The 12651-nt window shown below is 37.9% G+C and overlaps 2 protein-coding genes across 8 annotated transcripts in view; one reads left to right on the top strand and one right to left on the bottom strand.

The window, feature by feature from the left end:
- LOC124275700 (transcription factor SOX-13-like) overlaps nt 1–12651 on the top strand; it is a 262079-nt gene that overhangs the window by 56507 nt on the left and 192921 nt on the right. For 6 of the 7 annotated variants that reach the window (XM_046711335.1, XM_046711328.1, XM_046711333.1 and 3 more), the window contains exon 2: nt 1999–2078. The exons of the other annotated variant lie outside the window; for it this stretch is intronic. The gene's annotated coding sequence lies outside the window, so the exon portion shown is untranslated. The remainder of the gene's footprint in view (nt 1–1998; nt 2079–12651) is intronic. 7 annotated transcript variants of the gene reach the window in all.
- Nucleotides 1–12651, bottom strand: part of LOC124275713 (flocculation protein FLO11-like) — a 102614-nt gene that overhangs the window by 20185 nt on the left and 69778 nt on the right. The window contains exon 3 of the mRNA XM_046711353.1: nt 5945–6731. Coding sequence (XP_046567309.1) covers nt 5945–6731 — 787 coding nt within the window. The remainder of the gene's footprint in view (nt 1–5944; nt 6732–12651) is intronic.

The following is a 12651-nucleotide window of genomic DNA, read 5'->3' as shown; positions in this document are numbered from 1 at the left end:
ACGGGATTCTGGTTTATATAAGGTCCCTTGTATCCTAAGCTAGCCTACTTGACGGGATTCTGGTTTATATAAGGTCCCTTGTATCCTAAGCTAGCCTACTTGACGGGATTCTGGTTTATATAAGGTCCTTTGTATCCTAAGCTAGCCTACTTGTGGGATTTCAAGGGCAGATAAGGTCCTTTGTATTTAGATCTAGCGTCCTTGTGGACGACTGACTGCCGATAACCAACATCCTATGCTGGTCTAACCATAGGGATTCCAGAGTAGAACAGATCCCCAGCAACATGCTGGTCTCTCTGTAAGGATTCCCAATCTGAACAGATTTACTGGTCTCCTCATGGGGATTGGGTGATCTGGCTCTGGAACCCTGCAAGTTGGACAGTGAAAAAGATCTCTGACCTTCACCCCAAGAGGAAGTCAGACAGTGACATACAGGGGTAATAAGCCTTCTTAAAAACTTCCCCAAATGGATCAATAATGCAATATCTAATAAGCAATGGTACAAGTGTAATGCTGAGCTGAACATGTGTGGTTCGAAGTATCGAGTACAAAGAGTTAAAATGAGGGAGTAATGTGAGTGCAGAGTTGGAAGTTGAAACTTATCAGAAAACAATTTTCTTTGAGATCCTTCAGACGAAAATTCCAAATTAAGAGCGTAATAAGGCAACAATATCTCGGAAACTGTGTGAAATAATGACTGCTGACTTGTATTAAGATGAATCTCTCCGCGCGGGACAAAAACGCGTCAATATATAGATCATAATATTGTATCAAGCGGACCTAAACCAAAACCTACTCATTGGTCTCTCAAGCGTTTAATCTGTTTTGAGATAATAAAAGATTTGTAAAGATTCTTTGATAAAAGCCTGAAAGTTATTAATTGCATCTTGCTCATTTTATAGATACAAATTACTGACTGAGGACTCGTTGCGATGTAAGATTGTTTGTGGCTCTAGTTAAGCCCAGAGGTTCGGTTCAGAGATGGTGAAGTGAAAAATCTATAATAAACTATAATAGGTGTCATGCCATCGGTTTGATATTTCTCACAAGTTGACACAATTCCTATAAATCTTTTGCACTCTCGATCTCACCGCTCAAAGACAAATTCGGCCATGGGAAGAAAATTGAACAAAAATCTTTGGTTCTGTTGGCATCTATTATCTGTAATAATTTGGAGTTGGGGAAATTTTGGGCCAAATTGATCTGAAGTTGATGAACACTATGACAAGGGATGCATTTGGGCTGGATTTAGCATTGTGGTTGATTGATTTTTGCAGTAATAATGCACATTTGCATCAGAGCTTTGGGAGAAAAAGACAAATCAATAGCCCTTTTTCTTTCATTGTTGGACTGTATTTCACCCCAGCGTAACCCTGGGGCATGTATGGATTCTATCCTCCGTCCGCTCCAAGCTGCCAATACCCCTGCTACAGACAATGGCCGCTAATCTGTTATTATTCAGAGTGGATTAGAGCTTTCGTTCCTGTAGGTTTCACCATCGGTGGCAAAGATGCACCTATAATGGCGCAAGAAATCAATGCCCCTCTCTAGCATGTCAAGCGGCAATTCTTGCACATTCTGAAATTTCCATACCCGTCTAATTCCTGCGTCAGATGACAAAAAGCACTTGGTGTTTATGAAGTGCTTCTGTAGGTTTTAATTAACTACTCATCTCCTTTCTGGCTCTCGCAATGCAATAAACCCACAGGGCTTTCACAGACAAATTCTCTGATTCTCCAGCTAAGCATCATCTACTTTATTGTTTCTCGTATATGTAATTTATTAAAATCAACACAAATTACTTCAAGAAGAGCGAATTTTCCATTTGTTCGTGGATCATAACAGCTAAAAATAGACCGAGAATTTTCGTCAACTTTGAGCAAGATCGTGGTCAAATTCGACCTTTTACGCGGCTGGCAAAGCTCTTAAGTGAACAGAGCCAACCATTCTTCCATCCAGTGGCTCTTACTATTGAAGCATTCAATTTTAATTGAACAGGTCACAATCAGAAGGAAACAAAGCCGAAGAGGCCGAGGGTACCAGGCTGTGCAAGCATCTACTCCATGAGAACCTCTGCGGTGAGTTTTCTCTTTTATGATGGGGTTCATTTCCTTTCTATTGGAATCAATTGATGTCAAAACTTCACATGTCTTCACACTTAACAGAGTTTTCTGGTCCTTGTGCTGTTACCATGGAAACCTGTCAAGCCCAGTCACCAGGAATTGCAACAAAATTAAAGAAAAGTTTTGCCATCTTTTTCTCAAATCAAGTTCAAAATCTTTGGTTCTTCTTGCGGAGAAAACAACATTTGTCCAATACAAAAAGAATCTGCTAGCCATTAAAACATTCATGGCTTATTAACTCGATCCTTTTAGCGAAGTTTACCATATTAGGAGGGATTAGGCTAGGGCACAAAGCAATAACCTGTGTATTTTTCAATCCTTAAGGTTGTTATCGAGGGAACCCATTTTGATTAAGCAACTTGACTGGATGTCTTCACAGACATGGTATCCAGACCGTCTTAGCTTATTTTGTTTGAAGCTATTGTCAACGTTCATTTGAGAATGATTTTAGTATTTCTTTGCGAGTGGACCTATGTTTCTCCGACAAATGGCTTTCAATTTAACATTTATCGTTTGCTGATGTTGCATGTGGTCTTACTTGCCGTTGATGAGCTCTATAGAGTTTTTTCGTGAAAACAAAATTTGTTGTTTCACGCTCAGATAAAAACTCAATCTTGTGGTATAATGAGCCTTTGGGCTTTCTGTGATGGCATTTAGATTACTTAACTGACCATGATTTTCTTGGTCTGCCATTAGAGGAGTTTGATTGTCACATGACAAGTTGAAAGAATACATATCCGGTATTCAAATCAATTCAAAATAATAATTGCAACCGAAGAACTTCTATGTTGAAAGACATTTGGTCAAATCAAAGAGTGCGCACATTTAACTTTTATGTCAAGTCTCAAATAGGGAACCTATGTGTCCTTATTTGGACAAGTTAGAGATCTTTATTCATTCTCTTCTTCTTCATCTGGGTCTAGATGTTCGAGAAGGCATCTTTAAATGCGAAAATCAATGGCTGACAAATCATAACTTTACATTACAGACGATTGTACTTGTGTTTCACGATTTTTCTGGCATGAAAACTCCAATTGTTTAGTTCTCAAGAGGAATGAATTTATAGGCTTTGGGGTAAAGATTTATGCAGCATATTGTTATATCATTTAAAAGAGTTTTAACCCTTGTTTTCATGCTTGTTGGAAAAATAGTGAGAATTAGTTTCAGGTGAGTAGTTTTAAAACATTCAAAAGTCAGCCATTTTGGATTTGATTAAGTTTGATTCTCAACTAACATGTTGAAACAATATTCTGATTGAGATATGTTGTTTTTGTGTTTAAAACTGAGATTTACTTTTGTTAAATCAACATTATTGTATGTTTGATATACTTTGATATTCTTTTTTATTAGAATTGATCATATTCTTATTAGGTATGTAATGTGTCTAGGCAGACACTGCTTTCTATTTCGAATTTAAATTATCAGCATATTCTTGCATGGATCATGTTGTTAAGATACATTTTTTTTTAATACAGTATTCTTAAGGTGCCTCAACAAGAATAGCACCATCAATGTCATCAAATTTCAAACAATGTTATACGTATGTGACTCTTTCTTGGCTCATGGATAATAAACTTGGAAATGTTTGAAGTTATTACGGCAGTAAGACAGTGAAATGTTTTTCATTTATTTAATTTTTAAAAAAAATGCTTTTTGTAATGCAATCTATCTCGGTTTTTGTCTCAGAATACCATTATCGTGTTATCTTCACCTGTGAGTTACTACATTGGCATCAAACACAATCATAATCAAGTCTTTGAAATGGGGAAAATATTAGGATGGCTGTCATAAGAAAAAATTACATAATCTTTACTCCTGACAGTGTCTGTTGGGTGTATAAGCTGCTGTGAGCGTTCATCCAGTCACCTGCATTAGCAGCGACAGTCCCGCCTGACCTGTCAACCAGGAAGGTGTTGTATACGGCGTATATATTTCATACAAAATCTCTTTGTTTCAAGGACACATTTAAAATAAGGACCAAAATTTAAGATTGATCTGAAATATATTTTGCAGACACTGTAATTGTTTCAAGAACACATTTAAAATAAGGACCTAAATTCATGTTTTATCTGAAATACATTTTGTAAAAACTCTCATTGTTTCAAGAACATATTTAAAATAAGGACCAACATTTAAGATTTTTTTTAAAAATATATATTGTAGAAATCCTCATAGTTTCTTAAGGAGTAAAATTTAAGAGCTGAAATCTGAAATCTGTCTTTTATGCAGATCGTCTTCCATGGCACCTTAAAAATAAGGTGTAAACTTCAGATAAATCAGATATATACATCTTATACAATCCCTTATCGTTTCAAGGACACCTTTTAAATAAGTAGTACAATTAAAGATAACTCTGAAATGTAATATCATCTTTTCAAGAGCACCTGAATGATAATAAGTAGAATTAAATATAAATAAGAGATCTGACATAAGTCTGAGACTGGCCTTGGATACCTTAGTACCTTGAGAGGGATTTGTTTTAGAAAAAAAATGTCTCTCCTTCCATGAGGTTTTAAAAAAGAAAAATGTATTTGCTCACTGAAAAATTCACTGAATCTGTTGTTGCTGAACCTCAAAATCTGGATTCACTTTTCATGCTGAAGGCCTGTGTTTGAGGGGCGGTGGGGTAGCCTAGTGGTTAAAGCGTTGGCTCGTCACGCCAAAGACCCGGGTTCTAATCCCCACATGGGTACAATGTGTGAAGCCCATTTCTGGTGTTCCCCGCCCTGATGTTGCTGGAATATTGCTAAAAGCAGCGTAAAACCAAAACTCAATCAGTCAGTCAGCCTGTGTTTCAGTCCCACGTGGTCCAATGTGTAGAGACAATTTCTGGTGTCCCCTGCTGTGATATTGCAGGAATATTGCTGACAACATTGTAAAATCATACTCACTCATGAACGAATGAATCTGTCGGAAAAGCAGATGGATCTTGGTGAAGTGACATAAAAATATTTATGCCAATATGTAAGAAGTGAAACCTACTCTAAAGATGAGGAAGTTCACGTTTTTTGCACTGTCGGAATAAAGACGAGTGATCATCGTACCTTCAAGCACAAGGCTGATACTTAGCTGCTTGTTAGGGAAAGGGGAGAAAGAAACATATTAAGTGGTGGAGGTGTTTTTAGTCTGCAGTGAAATCCTCACATTATAGGATATGATGTGTGGAATGTTGGTAATGAGGAACCGTTCCATAAGCAGTGCTGAGCCTTGCTGAGTTTAGGTGCTAAATTGCTGGACTCACTCACTCACTCACTCACTCACTCACTCACTCACTCACTCACTCACTCACTCACTCACTCACTCACTCACTCACTCACTCACTCACTCACTCACTGTACATAACCTGACCAGATAGTCCAGTGATTGACATCATGAGCATTGATCTATACAGTCAGGATTCAGTGAGTGAGTGAGTTGAGTTTTACGCCACTTTTAGCAATATCCAGCAATATCACGGCGGGGCTAACAGAAATGGGCTTCACACATTGTACCCATGTGGGGAATCGAACCCAGGCTTCTGTGTGATGAGCGAACGCTTTAACCACCAGGCTACCCCTAGTTAGGATACAGAGCCTGACCACTTTGCAGTGGTTGATATTAGGAGCAACAGTCCACGCTGTCTGGTCGATGACGCACATTTCAAGAGCCTGATCATGAATTCTATTTGGCCACATGGGATCTACTGTAACCTATAATCTCAATTGGGATTCAGCACACAAAGCCCCTTGAGCCTGTTGGTCACCTCTTTTGACAAGCATTGGTTGTAGGGATCACTTCTTGGATGGAGAGATCACAGCCACGTGATCCTGTTGGTCTCTTACTACCATCATTGGTTGTAGAGATCACTTCTGGAATGGAGAGATCACAGCCACGTGATCCTGTTGGTCTCTTACTACCATCATTGGTTGTAGGGATCACTTCTTGGATGGAGAGATCACAGCCACGTGATCCTGTTGGTCTCTTACTACCATCATTGGTTGTAGAGATCACTTCTGGAATGGAGAGATCACAGCCACGTGATCCTGTTGGTCTCTTACTACCATCATTGGTTGTAGGGATCACTTCTTGGATGGAGAGATCATAGCCACGTGATCCTGTTGGTCTCTTACTACCAGCATTGGTTGTAGGGATCACTTCTTGGATGGAGAGATCACAGCCACGTGATCCTGTTGGTCTCTTACTACCATCATTGGTTGTAGGGATCACTTCTTGTATGGAGAGATCACAGCCACGTGATCCTGTTGGTCTCTTACTACAAGCATTGGTTGTAGGGATCACTTCTTGGATGGAGAGATCACAGCCACGTGATCCTGTTGGTCTCTTACTACAAGCATTGGTTGTAGGGATCACTTCTTGTATGGAGAGATCACAGCCACGTGATCCTGTTGGTCTCTTACTACCATCATTGGTTGTAGAGATCACTTCTGGAATGGAGAGATCACAGCCACGTGATCCTGTTGGTCTCTTACTACCATCATTGGTTGTAGGGATCACTTCTTGGATGGAAAGATCACAGCCACGTGATTCTGTTGGTCTCTTACTACCATCATTGGTTGTAGGGATCACTTCTTGTATGGAGAGATCACAGCCACGTGATCCTGTTAGTCTCTTACAACCATCATTGGTTGTAGGGTAATGTTCCTTCTAACCTGAAATCCATTCTGGAATAATGCTGAGAGAAAGTATTATTTATCAGCTTCCTATAGTCCAGTTAATAACCTGCGAAGGTCCAGGTTAGAATGAGCCTTCAGTAACCCATGCTTGTCGTGAGGTGACTAATGGTATCGGGTGGTCAGGCTCGCTGGCTTGGTTGACACATGTCATCGGTTCCCAATTGCGCAGAACAATGCTCATGCTGTTGATCACTGGTCTGGTCCAGACTCGATTATTTATAGACTGCCGCCATATAGCTGGAATATTGCTGAGTGGGGCGTAAAACTAAACTCACTCACTCACCCAGTTCCTATAGTACAACAGGTAAACCAGGGACTAATATCATGAGCATTGAAGCATTCCCTGGTGGTAGGCTGTGATATATCCGAAGCTGTTCTGTTTTACTGACTTATTCTTTAACTACATAATAGCCCAAGTATGATTTTTTCAGGTTGTTGAATAGGTCACAAATTATAAACTAAAACATGGTGCCTCTTTATAGTTTTTTACCATCTGTTCTAAGAAATTTCTACAATATCATTTTTTGTTTTATATACTAATATAACAAGTATGGAACACCTAATTATTTCATATCACTATAGGGGCGGTGGGGTAGCCTAGTGGATAAAGTGTTTGCTCATCACGCTGTTTACCCGTGTTTTGATTCCCCACATGGGTACAATGTGTGAAACCCATTTCTGGTGTCCCCTGCCGTGATATTGCTGGTATATTGCTAAAAGGTGGTGTAAAAATTACCACACTCACTCAAATCACTATAGTGAATCATCATCATATGACAAATGATTCATGCTAATATGAAGCAATTGGGCCATCGTTAAAATTTTTAGCATTTGTAAAAATTCATGAAAAGAGCATCTCATGATAAAGCAAGTTAATACAGCAGCAGTGCATTGTGGGAATCAGTTTCACTCACTGTCAGCCAGTCGACAAATCACTTGATTTAATCACTGCTTAACGATATTGACATCTCGTCTGGAGTCTCTGCCTCATAGCGGTAATACTGTCCTTAAGACATATTATTAATGACATACTTACTACAAACAACAGCCAGCGAAAAAAAAGCTGGTTTAATTGTGTCTACATGCTATTGTTAACGTGGATAAGTGGGAGAGGAACTCCCATTTTAGTCTTAAGGGGTTCGTGATTAAAATACTCCATGTGGCAGCTCTAAGAGGTTTTAGTTTTTTGCTCAATGTAGGTGAAAGGGTTTTTGTAGTAGTTGTACAATGACAATTTCTCCACGAACTACTTGTACTGGATAATGGGGTAAGCTGTAGATTGTTTAGTATTTCCAAATAATGTTGTTTTACAATATTTATGTATAATATTTAAACGTATTGAAAAGCAATGTGACATTCAGGGACATTTCTGAAACTTAAACAAGTATCCCTGGAAGGCAAATTAGGAAAACTTCATAAATTTTTTTATTGTGATTTTGTTAACATTTTTATTTCTGCAGATTAGAAGGTATATTGAGACTGCATAAAATGTGCTAGTGTCCTTTGCAGGCAAACTAGGAAAAAAATTAATTTTTAGAAAATTGGAATTTTAAAAATATATTTATTTTTGCATATTAGAAGGTAGTTTGACATTAAATAAAATGCAACCGTGAAACCAACAAGGAAGCCTGTTTGAATGTCTGTTCTTGTCCTATTATCAGTGAACAAGTCAGCTGAACAAAGTCAACATCGGATATCATTATAACTATAGCTATGTTGGAGAATTGGAAATTTGTACACCTATTGGTTGCAGATTTAGGGCCTGCTGGCCTTTGAACAGATTCAGAAAAAATCTTCGACATGTATTTAGAACATAACTTTTGAAAGTGACAAATGTTTTCTTAGAATGTCGCATATGTATTGTTCATATATATATGTGTATGTTGTTCTTTGTGCGGAAATGTTCAATTTTTTAAATATATGCACAATGTGCTGAAGTTCTGTTGGAAGCTTGTGAGTTGATGTAATTTTCATACTTTTAGGATAAATGCTCCTTTGACAGTGTGTTACTGTATATAAATCCTTAAAACAATATGGGTTGCACAACCCTTTTGATAGAATCGTTCACTTCCTGTGCTGCATCCTCGAAGGGGGTTAAAGTATCGTAAAATTATTGTCCTCCTGAGAGGGTACGTAAGTCACAAAACTTTCAAAGTTAAATTTTTGCTTATCCGATTTTTAAACGTAGTATATTTGTTCCTTTAAAATTCGGCTCAACTTGTCCTACAATCGCCAGTGGCTGAAGGGATGGTGTAAATCCAATTAGGGTCCATGCACTGGTAGCAAAGGCACTGTAAGTCCCCATGGTCCCTAGTATGGTGATCTACCTTCAGTTGTTGGCAATCTATAGCCCATTTTTACATTGTATTGTCCAAAAATATTTTCTACTTTTAAAAATATATTCTAGCTAGTTTTAACTCAATCTGTGATAATCTAGTGGTTTTACTGTCCTTCGTTGACAGGGTTTTATATATTATATGTATGTATTATGAATTTAGAACTAGTTTTAGTCACGATATGGCTGAAATATTGCCGATGTGACTTTAAATCTTAACTCACTCACTCACTCCTGTGCTGCATGTCAGATTATGATATTTTTGTATAAGTCCATAGACCATATGTTCACCCAGCAGAAAATATAAATATACTTATTATTATTATCATCATCGTTGATTCAGTGAAGCTGTACACGAACAAATCTTAGGGGATATGAATTCTCTTTATTTCTTCTGTAACCAACTTTCTAAAATGCCAATCAAATACTGATTAGTAACTTAATCGGATATTTCTAAAAAAATATGTTATAATAATTTGTGTTTCACATCTCACCGTGAGGATCGCTTGGGGAGTTCAGGGTGTTTATCTCACACAGGAAATCCTTTGAGGGCTCAAGCAAAAAGTTAATATTCATGGTTGAGTGGTGTATCTTGCGCACTGAGAGAATGGACCAAGCCTCTCTCTACCCCGCAGCATGGCTACTGAACTCAGTGACTCTTCACAGAAACTCTATAGTGCGACTTATTGCTAATATTACTCCAACTAGCACTATAACTGTCATAATTTATATTTTAAGTAAACCTGGTTTTGATGGAGCTGGCCTTGGATAAGTTTCTCTGCATGAATGAAATTCTTTCTCAGATCTGTTTCCCTGGCATGGTAATATTAAATTGAAAATCTGATGTAGTGTTTAAATGGAAAATAAAGAAATAATCAGCATTGATGGAAAATCTCTTGTAATGCTTTCTTTGACAGAGAGTATGTTGTTAGAGCATGTATGCATCCTTGCCTATGAGATCGGTCCAACCAGTGAAATGATTGTTGCGAGATATTATGTTTTTGGTTTCCGAATCATCACTTGAAGTTGTTTTAGATAAGAAAGATTTTGTATCCATTGAAGCAGATTTGTAAAATTCCTTTTACTTGTTTTTGAAACATCAATAATAAATCTGTCAAATGTAGGGGAGAAGTTTCATGCTTGACTTGGATGTGTATGAGATTAGCAGGGCAAAAATATACAAAAATAATATGTTTGATTGATCGGAGGAGGGAGTGGCAAATTATTATTAATATTATGAAATCAGGGCCTTTTTGGATAACAGGTTTGACCAGGATTTCTAATGAGGAGTACAATTTGGAATCAAATTAGATCATCAGTTTCCTATAAAGGATTGATAAGCGTGGCTACAAACAGTTTTAGTGAGTGAGTGAGTGGGTGGGTTGGTGATGTGTGAGTGAGTGGGTTGGTGATGTGTGAGTGAGTGAGTTGGTGATGTGTGAGTGAGTGAGTTGGTGATGTGTGAGTGAGTGAGTGGATGTGTTGGATAAGAGTGAATGAGTGGGTGGGTGGATGGGTTTGAGTGAGTGGAATGGTGATGTGTGAGTGAGTGGGTGGGTTGGATAAGAGGAATGAATGAGTGGGTGAGTGGATGGGTTTGAGGAGTGGATTGGTGATGTGTGAGTGGAGTGAGTTGGTGATGTGTGAGTGAGTGAGTGAGTGGTGATGTGTGAGTGAGTGATTGGAGAGTGTTGGATAAGAGTGAAGGAAGTGGGTGGGTGGATGGGTTTGAGTGAGTGAGTGGATTGGTGATGTGTGAGTGAGTGGGTGGGTTGGGTGAGGAAGTGGGTGGGTGGATGGGGTGGAGGGTTGGGTGAGAGTGAGTAGGTGGGTTTGATCATGAGTTAGTGGGTGGATTGATGGTTTATACTTCACATGAGTGAAACTATCAATACTTATGTTGAGTGCATAGAATTAACTGATATCCCTGTAAATTATCAAATTATGAAAAATCTGCAAAAGATTGATTATGTTGCAACAATTTTAGTTATTGTCGAATGAATGAATGAATGAATGAATGGTGTCCCTGTGGCAGCAGTGACTCTGTAGATGAATGATTACAACTGACTCTTTCCCATGTGAATATGAAATGAAAATTACTAAACCATAATCAGTGTTCATTTGGGTTAGATTCTTAAACAGGCTCCTCAAAATAAAGTAAAACAATAATACACACAAAAATCATATTTTAATGAGCAGAATATATTTCTTATTTCATCCTTTATGCATTAAAATTCAAAATAGTCTAGTTAATTAAACACATTCATCATTTATCTTAATTGCCAACCAATTAGCTAATAGGCTTTTCCCTGACAGCCATTCACGACAAGGGCAGACAACTCAATGCAGATTTTGGTGCCTTGCGAAATATATTTCTAGGACAAATGAACATTAATAAGCATTTGCTATTCAGTCCTAAAGAAAAAAATGTTTTGTCACCACATCAGTTTTGCATGGGCAAAAAATGAGAAACAAAAAACAACCATTAGTTATATTTTCATTCACATTAATTTTACTCTCCATTAGACAAGCCTCCATGATCATTTTCTACCCATTCTAATGTGTGCAAGCTACTGCATTTGAACTTCCTGAGATATTTGAAAGATGTGAATACGGTTGTCAGGGAAATATTATTCCGCTGGGAATTGGTTCTCAATTGGCTTTGTGTTATTCCCTCGATGATTTAATAGCTAAGCAGTTGATAGGAGAATAGTATGTCACTAGCAGTCATATTTACATGCAGTTTTACCCCATCATTCAGAAATCACTCAAATCTAATAGAAAGTTTGTCACTTTATTCCATTCCTTGTTTTGACATTCATTGAGTTCATTGTCAGTCAGAATGTTTAATTAATGACATTACTTGATTACGTAGTAATTGTTGGCAATCTAATCTCACCATCTCACTACTCTCATAACAATCATTATTGGGATGCTTGTTGAATACAAGTATTCGCCAATTCTTCGTAATTTTACAGATTCCGACACTCAATGTGTGAAAAATCCATCCTCGCAGCAAATTTGCTTTAACTTGACAGTAGCTGTCAGGAATTAGTTTATCATCTGTCATGGGTGACAATCAGTATTTTCTTCCAACATGAAATATGAAGATTGTCTGATCCGAGGGCTTCCTTCGTTTGTTCGGAGTGCTTTGTCCAATCGTAAGTGTTGGGCATCTAATCCATTCTTCCTCTCGCAGAGTGCCTGCCAAAAGCTAACCAAATTACGAAAATATCTGCGTGTTCCTTTGCTAGATGGTCACACAATGGTCTCGGGAAAATAGACAGTGCTTAATGGAGTACAATGCTTGCTGGGAAGCTGTAATTGTCCACCAATCAAACTCTCCAACTTACACCACTAACTCAACACTGTTGTACTCGCACACAAATCTATTTCAATTCTATCCGATATTTTCCCCGAGAAATTCAAATATAGAAATGTAGTTAGAGTGCGTCAATTTCTATCTTGTAAGGGCTTTTTCAAGACATAATGGAGAATTTTATAACTATTTTTTTGTGTA

This window comes from Haliotis rubra, unplaced genomic scaffold, assembly GCF_003918875.1.
Source record: "Haliotis rubra isolate DU_JTF1 unplaced genomic scaffold, ASM391887v1 Scf201, whole genome shotgun sequence".
Classification (NCBI taxonomy): domain Eukaryota; kingdom Metazoa; phylum Mollusca; class Gastropoda; order Lepetellida; family Haliotidae; genus Haliotis; species Haliotis rubra.
This window is presented reverse-complemented; position numbering and strand designations above follow the sequence as displayed.